This window comes from Lissotriton helveticus, chromosome 10 (genome assembly GCF_964261635.1).
Source record: "Lissotriton helveticus chromosome 10, aLisHel1.1, whole genome shotgun sequence".
NCBI lineage: Eukaryota > Metazoa > Chordata > Amphibia > Caudata > Salamandridae > Lissotriton > Lissotriton helveticus.
This window is the reverse complement of record NC_136071.1, coordinates 821,163,662-821,188,607: the sequence shown is the minus strand read 5'-3', so window position 1 is coordinate 821,188,607 and position 24,946 is coordinate 821,163,662. Positions and strand designations below refer to the sequence as shown.

General features: G+C 42.9%; 1 protein-coding gene across 3 annotated transcripts in view; it reads left to right on the top strand.

Annotated features, from left to right (window-relative positions):
• The window catches only part of APBB1IP (amyloid beta precursor protein binding family B member 1 interacting protein), an 812,218-nt gene that overhangs the window by 526,201 nt on the left and 261,071 nt on the right, over positions 1–24,946 (top strand). For all 3 annotated transcript variants that reach the window (XM_078663434.1, XM_078663435.1, XM_078663436.1), the window contains one exon: positions 3,826–3,947. In XM_078663434.1, the coding sequence (XP_078519560.1) occupies positions 3,826–3,947 (122 nt within the window). The remainder of the gene's footprint in view (positions 1–3,825; positions 3,948–24,946) is intronic.

The window sequence follows — 24,946 nt, the reverse complement described above, 5'->3', positions numbered from 1 at the left end:
CTTTACAAATTCATTGATTGATTGATGGATTACAGTGTGCCACCTTTGGATTCAAGTTCCCCAGCATTTTATCTAGGCTTTCTGCACTGGCCAAAGGGGGAGTAATAACTGTTCATTATGATGTGGTGTGAGTAGACCAGAGAGAGCTCTATTGTAGGGCAGATCTATGGGCATAATGTGTGTTGCAACCCATAAACAAGATATGATTCAAACCCCTAAGAGGGTCTCCAACGCACAGTCTCGAGGTCCTGCTTCACGGACAAGATACAGAGTCATGGCCAATGCCAAAGCAAGAAACATCTATTTGTGTTGCATGTGTTTGGTCCTTGGAGAGCACACCTGTCACACCACCATAATCTGTAACCATAAACATAAAACATGTAATCACAACCCTACATAACATGCTCAAGTGGAGAAAGGACCCAGTTTATGACATCCTCTAAAGAATACAACAATAGGCAAACAAGTAAAAATGCCTTTAGCCCTACTTATCAAATCAGCTGCCACTAACCATCATTCTTCCCACAGTGTGGTGGCGGGTGGCAAGAGCCACCCTCTAATATGAGTAAAGGTATGCTTTATGTGCATCTCTGCTGCAGCAAAGGTTTTTGTTCTTCTTGTAAAGTACTTAAATATGTAGCATCTCCAGTGGGCTCAAGGATGTTGAGGCCACTGTGATAATAATAAGGATATCAGCAGAAAGAAAGTAAAACAAACATCATCAAAGATTATCAGTCTCGCCTTTAAAAAGCAACTAAGATGCTATTAGCTTTGTCAATGCCTTCTGCTCCCCCCATAAAAGGGGGGAGCAGAAGGAGGCAGGGAGAAAGGGAGACGCTAGTGAACCAATAGCCCCTCATCCAATGAAATGAAGGAACTCCTTAGGGGTGGGAGGACACAGAAACAGCTGATAGAATGAGGTGAGAGACCCGATAAACTGTAGGCAGATCAAAGATGTGCTTCACAATGCTCAAGTCAATGGGTGGATGAGGAAGAGCATAAAAAGATAATTATGTGATGTAGACTAATCCAAAGCCGAGTCCAAGTATATGTTACATTATTCGATAAAATAGTTTTTTGATTACAAACAACTACAGTCTGCAAACGATACCTAAATATCGCAATAAGGAATCGAAGATTACAAACAAATATATACGCCACAGCAGCACCCAGAGGTGCATGAATGTTTAATGCAACACTGTTTGCATTGTTAATTTCTGGTTCTCATGGAAAATATTCCTTGAACCATCATTAGTCTGCACAGGTGAACATATACCCTCCTAGCATGAGGCAGACGTTTACCCACCTAATTAAACATCTGTGCATTACTCATCCATGCTTTAGTTTTGTGGTATCATTGATATTATGCCTCTTATTGAAATATATAATTCTTGACTGACTGACGGTAGATCAGTAAAATAAACTTTTTACCAACATAAATGTAAAAGACATCACATGCAAAGACACTCATTTCAGACAACATTTCAGTGCACCATCATGATCATCTCATGAAATTGGTGGATTTGCCAGAATCTATCTGTGTTGTCATTAGGTGAGTGGATTTGATTACAGGTGCAGAAAGTATTTATTTATTTGAAGAGTTTTATATAGCGCTGGCTAGACCCGGAGGTATCAGAGCGCTTTACATGAGGAACATTGAGTTACAAGATACAAATTACCTTCAGCTCCCTTTTATGACATGACAATAGAAGAAGATGAGACAACATTAGGCGATCAAAGTAACTCAGGCATTATCACAATTGAATTAAGCTATTCCAGGCACACATGTTTGCAGTTATGTCACCCATAATGACCATCCTCATGCCGTGTGCAAAAAGACTTACTGCAGATTGCGGAGAGACGATATCCTGCACCCCATGCATAGTGAAAATATGTTTCACCTTAGCCTTTTTGTAATCATAACCAGTGGGAAACAGTTCCATTGTTTATTAACTTTTCTTTGCTGTTACTGAAAAAAACAATAGTATGCAAATCCATCTTGGTCCCGCTCCGGAAGATGCATTGCCAGGGTTAAATCCGCTTTGCGAAGAACTGCAGTCAACAGAAAGGTGCAACTTGGGGCCCTGGGTCTTGGACTCCCAATTATTGATAAGGTCCCTAGAAAACTTCACAGTCCAAATATCGACCTACAGATACACTGGGACCATTTTATCATCCCCCAGAATATCTTCATGGATGAGTTAACAATAGTGTATCAGCACTTACCTTAATGATATTTCAGAAGTTGATATTATGGTCACGGTAAATATGAAGGTTAATATATTTTAGGTCAATTTTGTGACATACAACCAAAACTATAAACCCCACAACAGATGTGGAACGAACCCATAATTATTCTATCATCACAGATTGTCCTCTGTATTTTCATTACAAACTCCCTTTGACCCCAAAGATTGTTTTGGTCTGCTTAAAGTAGGAGAAAAGAAAGTCGCAGGATAAAGAAATCTCTTACAAAGGATTTCCTAAAATCCCCCCCAAAAATCTTCTTTCTTGTCTCTGATATTCCTGGGGCGTTAAACAACTACTTCTATATGCAAGGTAAATAGTTAACTAGGTAAATGATTAATCCAAAGCAATGGCCTGACCATTTTAGAGGTCTGTACACAATAGGATATTCTTCTTTCACTTCAATCAAAGTTTAGTGATAAGTATGGTGTTGACTGTTCAGTCATCCGGTAGAACATTAGGAGTCTTTTTGTATCATCTTATTCTAGAATAGAATGTTGATTGGGAAGGTGACAGTTGAAGGGAACGAGTATTGACTCATGAACACTGCTGCACAATACCTGTTTATCTACAATAAATCTTATCAATGATTTATGTGCATTTGTAGTTACTTACTACAAATATGTTGGTAACATGTCGCAGGTAACTGCTGAACCCATGGAATCAACTGGTGTTCTACCCGCGTTTTCTTATTGCTGCGACATTCACAGATTCTGCATAGTTGTAAAACCTCGGGCTCAGATTAGAAGTTCCCCATTGTTTTTACGTTGCATCGGTGCATTGGGAACACAGTGAAAAGCACTGCGGAGACATATTCTAGTAGTAAGGTCAGTGCGAATGTGAACAGTAATGACAGTGGTTGAGGAAAATTCCCCATTCTAGTGATTGCAAGTTGCTCATGGCGGCCATTTTAGGGCAATAAGCATTGTGCCGGATTATGCACAGCAATCAAGGTCAGACATATCTGATGCAGCGGCCATCTTGAGAGCTCCTTTTTGCATTTCACACAGGTCACGCTAGTCATCATACAAAGCTGACGTTGTGGCCATTTTCGAAATGGCTTCTGTCAAACCTGTACTTATCACTACAAAAAGGCATTATGTTGTCTCTTCAATTTGAAACAAATCAATACAACAACTAATTTACAAAAAAATTGAGAGTGATTTTAAACTTTTTGGGGGATTTAGTGCTAAACACAAAACCCAGTGAAATTTGTGAAAACATGTACTCTGTAATTTCAATCCAAAATATATAATTCTATGTAGATGCACAATTGTTGGGCAGTATTTTGGTCAACAGAGATGTCAGGGCTAAAACAGAAATATCTTTTCAAATCCATTATGATGCTGAGAATGCAGTTACTGTTGAAAGGTTATGACATTTTTAAGGTACCGATGGTTTCGACACTAAGGTTTATTTAGCAGCTGCTATGATGGATGTTTTCTATAGCAACCGTTGAATATTGAATTATCATTGTACGTACAAAAAATAACTATGTTTGCTAATATTCCTGAAAATAGACATAATTCTCCTAACACTTGCCTTTTTTTCTCCCTAACATGGCTTTCATCTTGCCAGAAAGGTTCTTCGAAGATCATGAAAATGTGGTCAAAATCCTATCGGACTGGACAAGAGACAGTGAAAATAAAATTAAGTTCTTGCAGAAAAATGAGAAATATGCACTTTTCAAAAATCCACAGGTATAGTTACATGTTTTGCATTAAATGGCTCAGAGATATGTGTATTTGTTTAGAGTAAAAGAGAGCTACATTTGAGGTCTTGACAATATTAACATATTTGTTGACACAACTGTCTTCCTAGTCAATCAGAATAAATATTTTTGACATATCAACATTGCATCGTTAGAAAACCAAATTCGTTTTTCTGGAGCTCTCATTTACCCATTTGTAAACATAAATAAATTCCCACAGTTTACTGGACTAGAGATATATCATACTATTGACTATCACGATGTCTTTACCCATGTCTGTTGAGAAAGGCAGTCCTGCTTAAAAATGCCAATGTCTTTCTCACTAGATATGCATTCCAAACTTTTTATTTGATGAAAGCCACAGATAAATTCATGGAAATATGAAGGAGAGAAGATCAAAAAGCTTCTTCACAGCTTCTATCACAGTTTTAGCATATGTTCCAGGCCAGCCGCTGCAGAGCCTGTCTGTGCAGTTTTAAACTGACATTTCGACCTGGCCAGTTCACCTCCTTGCCAGGCTCAAACCTTTTCTTTCATTACATAGGTCACCTCTAAAGTAAGCCCTCAGTGGCACCCTGGGCAGAGTGCAGTGTATTTAAAAGGTAGGACATGTACTTTTCAGTTTTACAAGTCCAGGTAGTAAAATACCCTCAAATCCATATTTCACTACAGCAAGGCCTCTCTCCCATAGGTTAATATAGGAGTTGCCTTGTAACACTTTACAAGTGTAACTTCCAATTGGAAAATATAGAAAAAGTAAATTTGGTGTCTTTGGGCTCACAATTTAATATGTTAAAACATATCTATTAGTGAACTTGGTTTTTAAGTTGCAGGTATGAAAATGCCACTTTTAGAAAGTTGACATTTTCTTATTTTAACCATTCTATGCCTCTGCCTGTCTCTGAAATACATGTCTGGGTGGGTGACAGCTGGTCTTTGCACATTCTCTCTAGACAGTCACACACAAAGGGAGCTGAGGTGTGCCCATCATATCCTGATAGCCCATCACCAGGCTGATGGGTCTTCCTGAGCTAGAGTAAGAGGGAGGAGCTGACACTTGCACCTGAATAGGGCTGTGCCTGTCCCCACACAAAATGTTGCCTATCCTCATGTAGTGTGTCTGGAGCCAGGGCAGGGAAGGGTAGGGTCTTGTGCACTACAAAGACCTTTCTTTGAAGTCGCCCTACAACCTAAACCATCATAAGGACTATGGTCCTGTTGCTCTACAAGGGGGGTGAGGGGTTGGGTCGGGGTGGGGGGAGGGGGAGGGGGAGGCTTCTGGGTGGGGTCAGGGGTTGGTGGTGGGGGGTGTTTTGGGGTTGGTTCGTTTTTTTGGGTGTAAGGTCGAGATGGGGAAATGTGTGCTTTATCAAGAGAAGCATTTTCTTTGCTAAATTCTGGATTACTATGACGAGTACTTGTGTTTATTGGGATCACTGAAATTCTGTTTCTAAATTATGGAGAGTGCGAAATAAACTTGTTTATGAATGGGGCAGAATAGACTGCGCTTCTGTTCATGGAATATTTGTGGGTTAAATGACGGGAAAAAACGTGGGATGTTTTACAAGATTCTTCAAATGATGCAGGTTGATATATTGTGTCTACAGGAGACCTATATTCCATGGAGCAATCGCGGGCTCCTGAGAGTGCCTGGTTATGAGTTAGTGGCCTGCTCTCGTCAGACCTCTATGATCAGGGGTGTGGCTATTCTGCTGAAGAAGGGAGCCGGTTGCCTTAAGAGAGTGAAAGAGGATAATGCGGGCAGGTGGGCGATTGCTGAGATAATACTAAATAACTGTCCCCTGTCGGTCTGCTCAATTTATGGTCCTAACTTGGATGACCCTGAGGTCCTTAGAAATATTAACCGCATGCTTGCGGGCGGAATTCCGCCCGTACGCTGGGTTTTTCGTAATCGCACTTTACGTGACGAGCTGGGCTCGTCATGAGCGTGCGAGGAGGCTACGCCATGACGAGCCCAGCTCGTCATGAGCGTCGAAGGGGTTAATATGGAGCTAGCAGCATGGTCGCACCCAATTATGTTTTGCGGGGATTTTAATATTAATTTAGCCAGCCAGTTCAATTTGGTAATTGACCAAAATTATGTAGGTAGGAAACCCTGCGTGTTCAAGGCTCTGCAAACCTTAATTGTCGAACATGGTCTGATAGACCTCTGGCACTACCATCATCAAGATAAGGATGGGTATACATTCTATTCTATCCCACATAACAAAACGGTTTGCCTTGATTATACTTTCCTGTCTGATCAGTATGTAGGGAAGGCAACTATTGAGGTGGTGCCAAGGATCATATCAGCAAAAAACAAAAATAGGATGCCAATACTGATATAAACAATTTAAACCAACAATGTGCTAACCTGAACCTGAAAAGACAATTCAAGGACGGGAATTGCTAGTTAATAGCTTTTTATTTGCAATATTTTTTAGAAAGATCAATTTTTATTTTTTCAAATGATATAAGGAAGACTTATTTACAGAGAAAGGACAAATACAATTAAGAAAAATGGAACATTGGTCTTCAATCATTCACTATTCCAACCATATCACAAGCATTCAAAACACTTTCATACCATTCAAGAGAAAGACTATAGAAGCAAGAGTCTGCCCGCAGGTGTGGCATTTTGTTCTCTTGTAAAGCAAATTTGCAAATGTATATATATATTTTTTTTTAAAAAGTTTGTATGCTTCTATAGTCTTTCTCTTGAATGGTATGAAAGTGTTTTGAATGCTTGTGATATGGTTGGAATAGTGAATGATTGAAGACCAATGTTCCATTTTTCTTAATTGTATTTGTCCTTTCTCTGTAAATAAGTCTTCCTTATATCATTTGAAAAAATAAAAATTGATCTTTCTAAAAAATATTGCAAATAAAAAGCTATTAACTAGCAATTCCCGTCCTTGAATTGTCTTTTCAGGTTCAGGTTAGCACATTGTTGGTTTAAATTGTTTATATCAGTATTGGCATCCTATTTTTGTTTTTTGATAATTTGGCTCAGCCTTGCTGATCAGAGCCCACCCGTAGTTGTTTTCAAGGATCATATCAGATCATAATGCTTTAGTGGTAGAGTTCCCCTGGGACCGCCCTATTAAACAGCTTAGGTCTTAGACATTTGAGAGGAAGCTCCTTGTAGATCAATCATATCAAGACCACATGGGGCGCTGGATCTCCGAGTTTATGGATATTAATAGGGGGACTGCCTCGGACTGTGTAGTCTGGGACGCATTTAAAGCTGAGTTGCATGGAGAAACGAAAAGTTTCGCTGCCCATCGTTGGAAGATTGCACAGGTGCAGACTAAAACCTGGTTAGAGGAGTTACGCTTCGCAGAGCTGGAGTTAAGCACCAACATTCGGTTAGGTCATGAGATTTCCCAGAGTCAGAAGGCGGTGGCCATATTAAAATCTAAATTGCTGGAGTCTTTCTGCCGGGATCTTGCGGCTAAATATGTCCAATTCTGAACCTCGATGTATGAATTTGGCGAAAACTCGGGCAGGGTCCTAGCCAAGAGACTTCAGCAGAAGTGTGTAACAAACAGTATTGTTCATGTTATGGATCAGCAGGGTTGTATTCAGGATACCCCATGGGGTGTAATGGATGTCTTCGACATTTTATGCTACTCTCTATACTGAGGAGGCTAATGTCACTCAGAATCAGGATGGTGTGGATGATTTTCTGCAGGCTATAGATACCCCGAGGATATCAACAGAACAAAACGAGGTACTCTCTGCACCTATTACTTGGGAAGAGGTGGAAGCTGCAATTAAATCTTTGGCTAATGGTAAAGCTGCTGGTCCTGATCTTATTCATTTAGAATTTTATAAGACTTTCTCTGCAGTGCTGAGACAGGATTTGCTTGCCGTATTTTGGGCCGCACAGGCTGGTATTATTCCTGACTCTTGCCGGCAAACCTGGGCGTGTTATTTAAAAAGAAAGGCAAAGACGAGCTGAATCCCTCTTCATATCGGCCAATATCGCTCATCAATACTGATATCCAAATTTACTCCAGGATCCTTGCTTTTAGATTAGCGCGCTTCATAGTTCCTCTGGTCTCATTACGCCAACATGGGTTTTTCCCGGCAGGGATACAACCGACCATGTCTGGCGCGTTATTGCCCTCCTGGATTGGGCGCAGCCCACGAGCTCCCCCTGTTGGATGCCGAGAAGGCATTTGACAGGGTCTCCTGGGGGTTCCTGTGGTCTGTGCTGCGTTGGAAACCGTTCTGTGCTGAGTTTATCCAGACAATTCAGGCACTTTATATTTCTCCAGTTGCGACAATCCGCATCTCAGGGCAAGAGTCAGGGTGTTTTAACATCAGCAGGGGAACCAGACAAGGTTGCCCCTGCTCGCCCCTGCTATTTGCCCTGTTTATTGAGCCTTTTCTTAATATGATTGAAGCGTGTCAGGATATATCGCCAGTCAGGGTTCATGGAGTAGAATACAAGGCATTGGCTTATGCCGATGATATTGTTGTTCTAACTGATGATGTTGGGTCCACCTTTGTGGCCCTAGAGGCTTTGGCCGCTCAATTTGGGTCTACGTCTGGATATAGGCTGAACATCACAAAAACTCAAGTTATCCAGTCAGCAGGTATGCCTACTTCTCAGGTATCTGTTGCAACAGAAGCTATCTATCTTGGGGTTCAATTCTCTCCTGTCGTTGAGCAAATTTCGGATTTAAATTACCTACCTGCTATTGACTCTCTCCATTCTAAGCTTGAGAGCTTAGACCATCTTCATCTGTCACACTTTGGATGCTGTAATTTGCTAAAAATGTTAATCCTTCCAAAGTTTTTATACTTTTTTAGGTCAATCCCTCTTTTGATCTCGCAGGTAACTTTGGCTAGGGCGGAGAGAATATGTCAGCGGTTTTTATGGGGCTATTGCCGGGTAAGAAGAGCTGCGAAATGGACCTGTCTCCTCAGGGAGTGGGGGGCTGGGCTGTCCCCAATCTCTTATACTACTATTGGGCTGCCATGTTGCAACATTTTGGCTCACCACTGATGGGCGATACGGTAGATATTCCTTTATGTATCAGTCCATCTATATACGATCTAGCCCTCTGTGATGCTGCCAAGGGTGATCTAACACGTGTGTTAGAGCCAAGCTATTTAAAAAAAAACGAAATTCAAGGTTAGTTGGGCTCTGTTTTCTATCTGGAAGAAAATTCGTTCTCGTATAGTTATTCCGAAGATTAATTTCTATACTCCGCTTAGTGCTGTGGGTGTGCTACCACCGATATTTCAGGATGGTGTAACATATAAATGGTACTCCTTGGGTCTAAAAGTTATCGGTGATCTGGGTCATGATGGTCAGTTGGCCTCTTTTTCCTTCTTAAAGGATAAGTTTCATTTGCATTCCAATGATTTCTTTAAATAACTACAGGTCAGGAGCTTTTTGGATAGAAATTACCGTAGAAGTCCTAGCCTGTATGATAAGATCACTTTAGTTGAATTGATTAAGAAAAGAGCTAGAATAGGCGTCATCTATCAGTGTCTCTTCTCAGATCTCCCTGATGATTTGGATATTCATAATTTTAAGTGGGCGGCGAAATTTGGTATTCCAACATTGGACTTGAAACAGCCGCTTGAACTAGCCAGCTATGTTTTAGTTTCGGACACTTTGCGTATGCAAAGCTACATGGCTATGTTCAATTTATATCATACACCGGCCAAGATCGCTACCTGGGGGGTGGTAAGGGGGATTCCTGTTCTAGATGTAAATTTCTCGCAGCTGGTGCAATTCATATGTTTCACTCCTGTCCTAATTTGAGTTCCTTTCTGAAGGACATTGAGGTTTTCATTAATCAGGTGCTTAAAATTCCGGTTAACATCTCTCCGAAGTTAATTATATTGGGCTGTGAATATTCAGTAGCTATCGAAAGAACAAGGTATGCTCGAGCATTTCCGTTTATTGCAATGGCAATGATTCGGTTATGTGGCTAAGTCCGGAGGCTCCTACCTTTGGTCACTGGAAAGCTAGGATGCTGGCCTGGTATAATCTTGAATCCTCGGTGTATTTGTTGAGTGGGAGAAGGAGGCGCCAAGTGGCATCCAAGATCTGGGCCCCTTTTGAGCACTGGCTCTCACATTAAACTTCCCCGTTTTCTTTTTTTTCATGTTTTTTATTTTTCTCTACTGATGTAAAATTCTAATTTGTTAAGTAGGCTAAACTCTTGTATCTTTTCTGACTATGATGTATGTATTCATTATGATGTTTCCCCAACTCAACACTTTGTGTTATCGTTGTCATGTTTCTGTTTTTTTTTAATAATAAATAAAGTTTAAAAAAAAAAAAAGAAGTCTCCCTACTTCAAAATCTAAAACGGATATAAGTACTGGACGTCTGACACCATATACTCAGAACGCTTCTGGAACTGAGGACATTCTACCAGTGAGAGGACCTGTTGTGCTGCCAAATGGGACTACCACTTTGCTGCTTGCTTTGTTGTGTTGGCCTGCTGCCTGCACGTTCTTGCCTGGGAGCGATAGGACTGGACTTGACTCTCTACATCCTGCATTTCTAAAGGTTCTGGGCTTGCCTCCTGTTTCTGAAGTATCAGGGATATCAAAGACTTCACCTGGGCTCTTCTGCTTTGAGTCCTGCTCTGCCAAGTGGTGCCAAATCCATTCCTGTGTCCTTGGAGGTGAGTGGTGCTGCAACCCAAGACACCAATGCATCGACAGTGGAACACCATTCTGAACTGGCACATTTCTCTGAGATAACGACGCATTGCCTCTGCCTGTACCAAAGCTGTGGACACAGCTCGCGGACTGCATGATGCAACAACCTTGACTTACAACACAGCTCCGACTTTACCAATGCAGCACCTCCGAATCACCACTGCTGTGTGAGTCTTTGACACTGCTTTGCCAATGACTGTGGCGCACCGCCCCCGACGCATTCCCGGCCCTGCGTGACTTTACGCCAGTGCACCGTCTAGAGCCCAACAGTTTGACATCAACACCTCTGCCCGCAGCTCAGCGCTCCAGACATCGACCCATAAATAATGTTGCCCTACTTTAGGAATGTTGCATGGCTTCTGACAGCGACGTATCCCCTCCTTTGGTCAACACATCGTCCCCAAGTTTTGATGCACCCAAGGTACAGTAAACGGGTCTGCATGACTCCTGTATCCGGCCCGCACTTGATCGCGGTCAGATAAATGTAGTCTATTTTTCTAAACTGGTGTGGAGTACTTTTGTTGTGTTTTCACTGTATTACTGTGTGTGTGCACAAACACTTTACTCATTGTTTCTTTAGTTTAGCCTGACTGCTTTGTGCCTATATTCCAGGGGGTGAGCACAGGTAAACGTTTAGTGTATACTACACTTAACCTGACTAGGATTGTGGATCCTGCTTGGACAGGGTGCATACCTCTACTAACCAGAAACCCCGTTTCTGACAGTGTGCTCTAGATCACTGCCAAGCAGACAATTCACAGGCATGGATGAACTCTCGGCTACACTCTAGGACCCTGAGACTTCTCCCACACTCAAAGGGAACCAGAGCCATTGGGTAGTGACTCTTGTGGTTGTTGGCTGAAATAACCTGGTGGACTGCATTAGGGACTACCTGCTCTGAGAACACCAGATCTCATCTGGCAGTTGTCATGCTGGCTCTAGGGTCTCTCAGAACCTCCATCCTCTACCCATTGACAGTGACACACCACACTGTCTGTATTTCTTAGTGCTGCTAGGCATGTGAGTTCTCTGCACCATGTTCAACCTGGTACACTAGGTACTCTACACTGTCACCCACACTATCTGGGGCGATCTCCTCACAAAGCGCAACACTAACTAACCCCGGTGTCTGCCCACCTGGGGCACTTGCCACCCCCTCTTGTAGTGCGCAACCTGTTAGCACCCATAGCACTTAGGGGGGCGGGGGGATGCCTTCCCTGAGGACTTAAAATAAGAGAACCATTTCTTCTGTCAGGTGGGAATTGGCACTCCTGACCCTTAGAGCTAGTTTGGGGATTTTTAGATAACTCCCTGTTTTTCGGTTTCCCTCCCCCATCCTTCTTCTGGTGGCGATCCTGCCCACCTTTTTGGTGATCCCACTCAGATACCTCCTTATGGATCCTGGTGCTAAGCCAGCGGACCGCCTCCTTGGGAAGCTGCTTGGGGTCAGCGATCTTACTATCACTAAGGTGTTGGCGCAGAGCTGCAAAACAAAGACTGAACATGTGCTCTTTTGCAATCAAATTGTACAGCCCCTGGTAATCTTTTACTTCACTGCCTTTCACCCAGTAATCCAATGCCTTGCACAAGGAGTCCACACAATCTACCCAGGACTGCTGGTCCAGCTTACGTCTGTCCCTTAACTTCTGCCTAGATTTCTCAGGGTTGAGGCCATATTTTCTGCCAAGGGTGTTCTTCAATGGAGGATTCCTCATCCTGTCTCCCTTTCCTATGGCCAGTAAGGTGTCCAATCCCTCACTATGGGTGTACTTCCAGAGGCTAGGCCTACCAATCCTCCTCAGGGATCCTATGCATCTGTAAAGCCAGCTCATAAGCTTCAAACAACTTGTCAATCTCATCCCCCACAACAAAGTTAGACACAGGACATTTGGGAATACTGACCGTCTTGTCTCCAGAAGACACTGCAGGTATACTGCTCCCAAGAGTGCTGGACTATTCTTGCATAGACCTTATGTCCAGCTGTCTGAGGCTCCTCTTGTGAGTCATTTTCATTTCCTCTACTTCGTCAGCCAGTTTCATTTACTTTGCCTCCATGGCCAGTTTCTTCTCAATTGTATTCAACTGGGCTATCTGCAGCCTAAACCCTGTCTCCGTTTTTCTGTCCGTCAGCTCCTTGGGGACAGGCCTCGAAAAAACACATTGCTCTCTGCTCTGGCAGGGAGTTCCAACTCATGGGTCACGTCATCCCCCTCAGCTGAAGGCTGTACCTCGGGCAGGTCCACTCCTTGCCTTTCCATCTCATCATCCCCTTCCGTGGCTGCAACCAATGACTGGTGGGCTTCCTCCCAGGCCCTCAGCGCCTTTTGAAGCTCCACTTTCCTGGTAGTGCTGTTTACTGGAAGTCCCCTCTCCTTGTAGAACTGTTTGAGCTGGTCCACAGTGTAGGCATTAGTGTTGGCCACCTCAAACTCCAACCCTGAAGGTGTGGTTCCAAGCACCACAGTCAGAGAGAGAATTTGACAATACAAAAAAGGACAATCAAGGAGAATTTAGAACTCAAATTGGCATCAGATATGAGATGATAGTGTTACACAAAATCACTGTATTTCACTGCACAAACACAAGTCCTCGTCTTCACTGCTATTCATGAATGTGAGAAATTGGGTTGTTGGTTGACTGGGATGTGAGCCCTGGTCAAGCAGCAACCACAATTCTTGTCAGGGTGAGGCACAAGCCAACCATAAATTAACCTTAACCGGTGCTCAACCCTCTGTTAGCCTGGCACAGAGCATCCAAGGTTAAGTTAGAGGTAGAGGCAATGCGTGAAGTATTTGTGCAACAATTCAAGCAGTAAAAAATGATAACACTATACAAAAAGGATGGCACACCATATTAGAAAAATAGATTAGTTTTTAATAAATGAAACAAGGCCAAACCGACAAAAATCCAATCAGTAGAACCAGGGATACCCAAGTTTAAAGATTTCAGTGAAATTAGCACCAAAAAGCACAAAGCGCCAATTGTGGATATCTGTTCACGGCAGGCCAGGACAAAGTCATAAGTTCAGGCCCATCACGATGGAGTGTGGGCCAGCGCCAGGAACCGAGTTAGGCTCGCTAAACAAAGTATCTTAAATCCTGGTGTGCATGGCATTGTGAGGGTCCACGTCGAAGATGCGTTGCACAGCCGAAACAATGCATCGGTTCTGAGATGTAGTGAGGCTGTGATGTGATGTCTTGCGTCATCATCAAGGATCCCATTGACAAGGGCTTGCAATGTGAAGTCTGGTATCGAGGATGCATCGCGCAGTCAGGGTGATGTGTTGTTTCCAAGTAGCTGCGATGTGTCATCGACAAGGCTGCCGTTGATGAGGGATGTGAGGGCCTGCACTGATGATGTGTTGCACAGCGGCAGTTCTATTGAGGTGACAGGCTGCGATGCGAGTCTTTGTGATGGGGAAGATCCACGCAGGGGCGATGATGTGTCTGTTCTGCTGGTGGTTGCTCTGTGCAGCAGAGAGGACGCATCGGTTCCGCCGGATCCAGAGAGGCTGGCAGGATACATTAGGTCGACTGCCAAGGATCCAAGACTGGGGTGGTATCACTTGGCAGGGTAGATTCACAGGTGGCAGAGTTCAGTGCTGTGGTCGAAATTGCTGGAGCCTTCTATCCCTGAGGCTCAAGTCAGGAGGCCAGTCAGCTAGCCCTTGGAGTCACTCTGGGGTCCTGGGTTCAATAGATGCAGGTCCAGTTCTTCTCACCCAGGCAAGAGGGCAGTCCTTTGTGTGGAGGCGTGACACCGCTTATTCAAGTGTAAGGAGGGTTGTACCCTGCTGGCCCTCTTTTCCTTCCAGTGATGGCCAATCCAGGCACACCTAAGCTCTCTATTTTGTGTGGCTGTCTAGTAAGAATACACAAAGCCCAACTGCTGACTACACAGTCATGGGATTAGGACACAGGCTGCAGACACTAAATGGCTAAGGCAGGAAAATGCCATCTTCCTAAAAGTGTCATTTTCAGACTTGTAATTTAAAATCCAATTTCACCATAAGTTAGGATTTTTCATTTCAAAGTCACTACACATGAACTGGATACCTGCTCACATATGGAAATTACAGCTAGTTAAATGTAACAAGATAACTCAATGTTATCCTATGGGAGAGGTAGGCCCTGCAGTAGTGAAAAACTAAGTTAAGATATTTTCACTCTATTGGACATGTTAGACTTAAGAGTACATGTGCTACTTTTTAAATACATTGTACCCTTCCCTCTGGGCTTTCCAGGGCCTATCCTAGGGGTGACTTATATCTATTAAAAAGGAGGATTTGGTCCTGGCAAAAGATTTATATTACCAGGTCGAAATGGCCGTTTAAAACTGCACCTACAGGCTGCAATGGCAGGCTTGAGACATGTTTAATGTACTACTTAAGTGAGTGGCACAATCAGTGCTGCAGGCCCACTCGTAACATTTTACAAAGCAAAAAAGCACCACATGGCAGACAGAGATTACTTTCAATGTCTTTTATTTTTGACACAGGGAGATTTACCATTATTCATAAAATACTGAGCGTAGGCCATGATTCAAACCTTGTTCAATGGGTTGCAGTTGTGCCTGATTGAAAGAAAGGTTACTTCTCATTTGCAGCCAATCGCGGCAGTCAATATTACAAAGCCACAGCATGGGGTGGGCAGAGGCCAGAGCTCCAGCCATGCAAAGGCAAAGTTGTATTCCTATTTGTAAATTCAGAGGTGGGTCACAGACAGAATTCACATGTTATTTTTAGTGATTTTACATAGCGCGAACCGTGCCAAAGAATATACACATGTGCTTCACAAAAAAGCACAGACTACGTTAATATGCGAGACTGTGTCTCCGAGGTAGTTAAAGTCACATCCAGGTCAATGAACACTGCATAGAACTCTTGAGATGAATCTGTGATCTAAAACTCCTGGTCACAGATACATACTCATTGAAAACACAGAAACGACTTGATCAGCAGCCCTGCCACATAAATCCCATGGTTTCCTGCCCTCTCCACTTCTTGGGCACTCACCCTTCAACTTGCTTCCTGCTAATGTTGGGTGGGCGACCACAAGTGTCTCATGGCTGGGGTGGAGGAGAATGAGCTGCACCTGTTCAACTGCAGCCATGGGTTTTTGATGCCAACAGTGTGTTCACTTCAAAGTATGGCACAACTGGTCTACGGCACTATATAGTGCCTGAGACGGCTACTTGAGTCCTGTAAAGAGGCATGGCGTGCAGGAAAGGACTGTTTGCACGCTTCTCTGGTGGTATATCCCACCCTCGCTGATTGGTATCAGCCGATTGGAAGTGTGTGAACAACAAGGCACCATATGTTTGAATGAAAGCACACGTTAGCTCCTATCAGATTGGCTGATTGCAACGCGTGCACAGCATCCGAAGCTGAGCTACAATCACCAAATCAGAACGCCTGTTTTTGTGGCTCTTTTTTAAGACTCAGGGTGCTGTGTCCCCAGAGCCTCGTGCTGCATTGGCTACATTGTATAACTAATGCACTGATTTAAGCATGAGCTCTCTCGCCCTGTCTGACCAGTAGGCCAGAAAACTGGCCGCCTTTGCACAGTGCTGGCCAGTGCTTGTTGTGTGACTGCATGCCATGCACTGAGGGGCTGATAGGGCCCCCTGGATCTTGAAGGCTCCCCTGCAACGCGGGCGCTAATGTTACACCACTGATGATCAGCTGTATAATGATGCTCAAAGCTTCCATTATTTTTGCAAAGTAATTAATCTGGAGATACATGCTACTAGTCGTGGTTATGTCTTAAAGATTGTATCCAACTTCTTTGGGCAGACCATCGTCTGATCTATTATAACGCTCAGCTAGCTTATGTTATGCCCTGCACAGGCCGGTCCTAATGAATACTAATCGCACTCTGTTGTCGTGTTTCAAAACCAGACTTGTGATGGCATCCAAATGATCTCCTGATTTATTTTTGAAAGTTACACTGGAGAAAGAAGATGTTGCAAGGGGTCTACCTAGGTCAAGTTTGGTGTAGATCTATCCAAGGACAACTGAAGAGGTGGAAAAATGTTGTTTGACATTGTACCTCCCGTAGGACACTTTGCTCTTTGGTACAGAAAAAATGCTGAACAAAATTACATCAAACTTAGCATATAGACATTTTAGAGATTTAATATAGTGCACGAATTACTCCCGAAGAAGTATCTCTTCATGATCTGGAACTAAACTAGTAGTGATTTGCTTGGTTGGTTCAATACATTTTGTTGTTTTTGAGAAATTTGTGTTATGACTATGGCAGGTGCGCCTCAAAGGGATATGTTATAAAAAATATGTTTCCAGTTAGTCTATGGTCAGTTCACAAACTGACTGTTCAAGGGCCCACAATTAAAGAAATAAAGGACTCCTTTGGACTAAGGAGATTTTTCCCCCTTTGTCTATTTTTAATCTGTGGACCTAAAGTCAGGTCCATCCATTCAAAGGCTTATATTGGCTGCCACAAAATAAAACTTTCTGTTGCAGTTGCTGTTACATGGCTTGGGGTTTGGACCCCATGGCTTGAAAAAAAAAGTTGGTAAAGTCAATTGGTATAGGGTTTGCCAGTGCTTGCTTGCATTAAATAATGTCCAAATGGCAAGCAGTTTGTCACAATGCATGTAAATGCATGCATCCTGTCACATGCACACCAATACAGGTGCAAGCCTGGCATCTTGGGATTGAGTTACTATTGAAGAAATGTTATTCCACAATAGTCACTTGTGCTTACAAGTCTCTGTGAGTCATGTGCATGTGATGCACATGTGCTCATAAAGCCTTTACAAAGTGACCTCTGCTGTGTATGCATGTTTGTGCTTGCATAGTGATGCACCAGTGGTAATTTTGGCATTCATAAGTTACAGTTCCAACATGGACGACATTTTACAACTGTACATTAGGGGGTACAAATAAATTGCAAGGAAGTGCAAAAAAAGGAAGGTGGCAGTTTGCAACTGCCGGTCCCTCTTGCAAAAATTAAAAAATAATTTGAAAAAATACATTGAAAACATGGAGTAAGATTGGGAGCATCAGGAAGTGGAGAGGTGGAGCTAAGTAAATGCAGAGCACAGGAAGAGGGAGAAAAACAGTCATTACAACACAGCTCGAACCATGCTGTGCCTTAACACCGTCTGAACCATGAATACGTCATTTATACTTTGAACCGCATTGTTAAGGCATGAGTGCAAAATGCCTGCTTGGTTCCAACATACAACCGAGGAGGGGCACAAGGATATTAGGAGGAATAAGCAGGGAAGATATCAAGGAGAGACTTGTCCTGCCATGGAGCGCTGATTAGTAAGGAAAAAAGTTCCCTCAAGTCAGCAGTGGAAGTATGCAACTCATCAAATCAGATGACTGTAAGCCTGAAATACTCTTTGGAGGGACAAACGCAAAAATAGGGAATGAAGCCACCAAATCAAGAGCAGAGACACGAGGTTAGAAAGAAAGCCATCCAATAATGAGCAAGTCAAAGTCCACTCAAAGTATATGTTATGTATTGGAAACACTAGGGCCCCCATTAGGATGCCACCCTTGCGGAAAACGGGACTGCCCGCCTTAAGGGCGGGGGTCCCGATGTTTGCATTAGGATGCGCCTGCGACGTTGCGGCACATCCCCCATTTTTAACATTGTGGCGAGCGGTGCTCAGTGCACCACCCGCCACAATGTAAAAAATGTATGTGTGCATTTGCATAAACAAAGCGGCAGGCACCGATTTGGCCCATCATAATATGGCTGGCGGTGTCTATTAGACACCGCCACCATATTAATCCTTTTCCGCCCCGGCCGCACGGCGACCGGGGCAGAAAAGCGGCGGACGGTCTTTCCGTCCACCGCGGTCCCCCCCCCCGCCATACTAATATGGTGGGGGCATTTGGGAGTGGATGTCGGGCGGATTGCCCCCGCCAGGCTGGCGGTGTCTACCGCCAGCCTGGCGGGGGCAATCCGCCCGACATCCTAATGGGCCGCCACAATGTTAAAAATGGGTGATGTGCCCGCCACTGTGGCGGCGCATCCTAATGCAAACATCGGGACCCCTGCCCTTAAGGCGAGCAGTTCCGTTTTCCACAAGGGTGGCGTTAAGGGGGGCCCTAAGGTCTGCTAAAGCTGTCTTTAGCTGAGACCTGATAAGAGTGCCAAAAGGGGGCAGGGGGTATATCTCCTGATTTTGAGATAACATGGAGCTATGCACAGTGTGCCCTGGGGCGCTGCAGACTATTGGGGTTAGCGCATGGCCAAAGTGAGGGATTGCAGCCAACTCCCACTACACATCACCATGCCAAAGGCTATGCACATTGGGGTTGGACGCACCTTGAAGAGTTAGCACACATGACCACCTATGCATGTTAAAAGGAAGATGTAGTATAATATTAAAAAAAACAGAAAGTCACTGAAAGAAGCACAGTTATAGTGAAGTGATGGTTAGCTTTTGTTCATGCAACATAACTTATATTTTTTAAACTCTGAAATTCACTTTTAAAAAAAAACACAGATAACATAAGAGCATTGCAATTGGTGTGCAAGTTGTGGTTTGCATGGCTGGGGTGCGAGTTATGGATTGCTCAGTTAACTAGAACTGATGAATTTCTGCGTTTTTTCCATTTTCCAGGTTGAAATTATAACCATTACTGTACTTTAACTGTGTTTTTTAAGTGAATTCAGACACAAGGCAATTTTTAAAGCATGGCGTCAAATGATACACTTTACACCACAATTTTTAAAATCTGTTGGCCGAAATACCATATGTTCCAAAACAAGATCTAGTCGGGAACTCGTGACATATTCCAATATTTCAGGGTCTGCCAGATTACAGAGGACCCTTATGCATTCACGCAGCAAACCACGTTGTGTCCATCAAGAAACACTGAACACCGCTGGATTCATCATAGACAAATGTTCATGCTGCATAAATGAAGCATGCATGACACACTGCTGTGCCAGTACTCTGAGAGAGAGCACCTATCATGCATAATGAATTACATCAATGATAACACTTTGCCTGGTGTGAGATAATATGCCCTTTGTTGTGAACGGGAAACAGCGGTTAGAACGTGGGTGTAACAACGCGGTCATTACAACAACCGCTTTGTTACCACGCATGGCTTTACATCGCAAGTTGTTTCTAAAACTTGCGCTAGGTGGCGTGCAACACCAGGGAATGTGTTGGATTTTAAATCCAGCACATTTCCTACTGTTGCGCTAACTGGAATAGGAATAGTAATTATTACAATTCCTTAGCCATCTAGCGCAAGTCGTAGAAACGACTCGCGATGTAAAGCCACGCGTGGTAACAACGCAGTCGTTGTAACAACCGTGTTGTTACCTACCGCATAGTAACACCACGCGTTGTATCATCACATATTCGTTGTGATATGATAGATAAGAGCTTATTCCATTTCCTGGCCCAGAAACCAGATATTATTTGAATTGCTGCTATAATTTATCATGGTGGTGCCATCTTATGCTTGTAACCCCAATTTATTTTGTTAGAGAGCTTTGTCCTTTGAAAGGATGAGGAACTTTTTCTTAGACGCACCATGGAATAGCATCTTACAGTGGAACATTGGAACAATCAACTGTCCTTGTCCTTTACTTCGCACGTTTTGATTCTAATACTGGTATAATCCCCATACTTCATACTGTTACATTTCTGCTTGTACTAGCAGCAATTGATGCATATAAATTACAGTTCTGTACTTTTATACTGTTATCTACGAATGCTGTGGCATTTAGGTGAATTTAGGATTAGACAAATGTATCAGGGACGGACTGGGAACCTGAAGCAGCACTGGCAAATTATGTCAGACCAGCCCCCATACGCTGCAAAGCGAGTGTGCCTGGCCACTACAAGGAGGGTTTAGGGGTTGTTCCACAAGAAAGTTGAGGCAAAAATGGCGCATTCTACTACACATTTTTCACTATCTATTCAATTGTATTAGCTTTTAAAGCATAGTAAATGATGAACTTGGAGTGCACCAGGATATGACTATCTTTGTTAGGGCTCTTCAATGATTCTCTTACTATCACCTTCCAACAGTGCCCCTCATCTCTTCATAGCTCCTCTCTCACATGTATTTCACTTGCTTTATAGCACCTCTCATACCAGTGTAGGGTATCGGAGCATCTTATATCACACACAATTACAGAAACATTGAATCATAGGTTTGTTAATATAACAATCCATACCTATAGTGCCTTAGAAAATATTAATTGGTGGTAACTTGCTGGTTACAAGAGAACGCTTGATCCTTACATTTTTCACTTAGGTAACCCTAATGCTCTATTATGCATAGAAGCGCCTTCAATCAGATATTTAATTGGGGAAAATTTGGAAAAACAATTCTAAAGTTATACTATGCAACAGAAAGCTCAAGCCCACAAATATTAGGTAGCTTTAAATTCCCCTTTTTATTACCAATTAATGTTGGATCATAAGCGTATTATCATATAATATACCCATTTAGGGCCCTATTCCCAATCACTACTCACTATCTTTTTAATGTGGCGATCTCAGCCTCAAAAGTGAGGTCCTACTCGTTCTGACAAAAAATGTATGCAGGCAGCAGTATGAGACCACATCCTTGTCAGAACACAGTGGCATCTGACAGCTCTAAACATTGGAGTAACCCTTTTTAAGCTACTGAGGTCCATTTAGTTGTGACTTCAAGCTGGCATTCCACTCCCTTGACAATGCCTGAAAGGGCAGCTGATCCACAGTGTGAGACATTAGATTTTGATCGATACCTTATATCTATTGATCCAAACCTCGTTCTGGTCGACTGAACCTTTATTGCCTGTCTTGGAAGGAAACAGTACACCTATCTGCAAATTAGTTCACCCAAGAAAGGACTCTACTCTCAAAGATCACGGACAACTTCTAGGTTTCAAAAGTTTATTGTAAAGATATAATGAGCTGCAAATACAAGCATCTCAGAATGAGATTCACGAGATACACAGGTCCAATTACATACATGTGCTCTCGAAAAGCCCTCAGACGAGCAACAGAAATCACTAACACAAGTTCTAAAAATAGCAAAGCTATCAGCATAGACGCATATCTCTCCTTCATTTAGGTTGGAGGAAAACAAACACAGGTTAGGCGTCCCTACCCTGTTCTAGATGGTATCCCTACTTAACCAAATCCCAACCTAACAAAGGTGTCAGCAATGAATGACCCCCAAGGGAAGTCACCCACTCTAAGTCTCTTGGTGAAAACCTAAAGTTCTCCAGTCATGACCCCTCACTGCCTACCCATCCGCTCTCTAAAGGGTCCTCAGGTCTCTGCTCTAACTCCACCCAGGGGTGCTGTCCCTAATACAAAACAGTCAACAACATTTGAGACGCCCCTTGCGAAACGCCTCTCACGTGGTGCAACTTCAGGCTTTTTCCATGATGCTTTGTATTGGGCCTCAGACGTTAGAGTTGACCTTGCTTCTCAGTCTCTTCTCCGGCCCGCTGATACCCCTTAAACATTCCAGAACCCTCCTCCATGTCTGGGCCGTCTACTGAACAGGCCTCTATTCATTCACTTATAATTGGATCCCCCCTTTCCTGTTGCAGACAGATATCTGCCGCCAAGAACCCAACTCTCATAGACTTCTAAAAAGGCTTGCAACATTTCTCAGCCCAGACATGTACGTGTAAATCAATGCTAAAACATTTCAGGCCTACAATATTTCACATTATGATTATAGCATTCAATTTCTTCATTTAATTAAAGCATGTTAAAACTCTTATTCTATTATTTAGAAAACATTACTCTAAATCATGGCCCATTAATGCAATGACCAAAAACGTTAAACAATCTGTGTCGTGAAAAGAAACACCTTCCCTTTTAGCTCCAGCTCTGGCCCTGAGGCCTACCACGTTCTGCGTTTTACCACAGACCATCTTATATGTTAACAGCTACACGACATAGATTCAAAATAATCACGTCTAATAAAATCATATAATGTCACACATTTCTGTATTAATTCCACTTCTACTTAAATCTCTATATTAGCTATACATTTAGAATATAATTTCAAATACTATTAGCACTCATGGCATTTCTCTTCATGAATTATGCTCTCTATAGGTAAATGTGATGTACTCATATATTTATATCAGTTTGCGCTCTCTCAGTTCCCCCCTTTGATGACCTCTCGGGGTCATCACTAACATTTAAACTGCAGTTATTGCTGGCATTCTCTGCGCTTCCAGAGCTCTCAGGCTCCTGTACTGATTATCTTGTATGGCAGCCAATCTCTGCAACTGTTCTCTTTGGGCCCTTTCTGACCTTCTTGCTCTGTACCATTTGAATACCCTCACCAATCCCCACAATATTATCCCACAGATCAATATTATGATGATAGGCTTTAGGATATACCAAATAAAGCTTTTGCCTAAGGTGGAAAACCACCCTCCAACTGTACTCATTCCGTGGCCCACCTTTTCCCAGACATTTTCTCTACTCAAGTCTTCGATCTCTTTGTGTATATTAGTTATGTTCTTAATAACTTTCTCAAGGGGTTTTGAAAGGTCTGGAATGTAAGTGCAACATTCCTGAACCTTCAAAGCCTTACAGACTCCGCCCTCTTTTGCTAATAAGACATCTAATGCAAGCCGATTTTGAAGAACCATAGCCCTTATCGATTGCATCTCTCCTTCTACCAGCATTAAGGACTGAGCAGTGCTGGCAGACAACCTGTCGACAACTGTTGCCAGTCGTCTAATTTTAACATCATTAAGGATTATTCCCAAAAGAGGGAACATAGCTCCAAAGACATCTCCAACCATTTCTGCATCGCCTAAATCCCTCCTTCCCCTCGATGATGTCTGGCCCTCAATGATCAATAAGTCTTGTGCATGATATATTTTGGGGAAGACAATTGCCAAGTAACATGATCCATACCAGTTGTCAGGTAGTCTCACGTAAGCATTTCTTCCACATACAAAATACACATTTGGAATTACTTGCATTCCCTTCAGGAAATCCTTAGTGTAGTACTCTAAATTAAAAGCATGTTCACAGTCAACTTCACCCACGTATACATTTTCATAATACGTTTTGGCTCGGTGAAGACATAACTTTCCTTTCTGCGCTTTATCTAAAGCTATTGGACCACTACTACCCTTTCTCTTATGTGACTTCTCTTCCTCGGTCCAATCTAATTTCCCTTGTCCTGATTTTTTCAAAATCTTTTGTCTCCTGTAACGATCATCCACCTGCCCTATGAACTTTTTCTCGACTTCGGACACCTTACATGTCAGGTTATTTCTACGGGCATGTGAAGTATCTAAGGTAATCCAAGGAATGAAGAACTTGGCCAATCTGTCTTCACTCTTCCAGTAATCCCATTTATTCATCTGCTTATAATTCGGGACTTCTGGCAACACAGAATCATAGTTGGAGAAATAGTATTCAAAACTATCTCTCTCATAAAATATACTAAGCAATAAGCTACATGTAATGCCATATGTCAGAGGGAGGTGATGATATCGAATTCCTTCATCTACAGACGCAGGCAACTGCATGCAGACGTAGCAATCCTTAACCTCCATGGCATCCACGTATTCATACAAAAGTTTAGCATAAGCATTTGACCTAAAGTCTCCTTGGGACTCGTCTACATGTAACCTGCGGGCTTCTGCAGCCAATAACGCTTTCTCTTGAGTGTTTTCCCTTTTCTCACCTGCAACAGTGGGTGTAAGTGTTACTACAGAATTCGCATCAGTTACCTTTACCTCTTCCTCCTGTCCCTTTACATAAGAAATTGTTACCACTAAAGCTATTAATATTATCACTCCTACTATTAGTGTACCTATTATACATTTAGCTCTGCGGTTCGGGGTGCCGGCCTCCATTTCGTCAGACAATCTAGCTTTTCCCTTTCTCTTTGCAAAAAAAAGTTCTTTTCCTCTCGTTCCTTTACAGTCTCTTTCAATCCTTTTTTGTCTTTAGAATCCACACAGCTGGAGGCTGACAGCCTTTTTCGCAAAAAGTCCTTTCACAGTTCAAAAAGACAACCCTAGCCCTTCTCCATCCACTCAAGGGGTTCCCTAAAATTCTCTGCTTCCTGGGCGCTAGGTAATCTTCTTTTCTTCTGCTTGCTTCATTTACAAAGTCCTTTAACAATCGACTATTAGATTTGTGGTTGCAGCTTCAATAGCATAGTTCAATATTTCCATGCGAAGAGTATGCTCTTCATGTGCTGTTATCGTGGTACCAAAGTCGGGGAATTTCAATTCTGTAAGAAACATGTGTTTTAACTTGCTGAGGCGGGGAGGTCTGGGGAGCACGAATGTTAGTGAC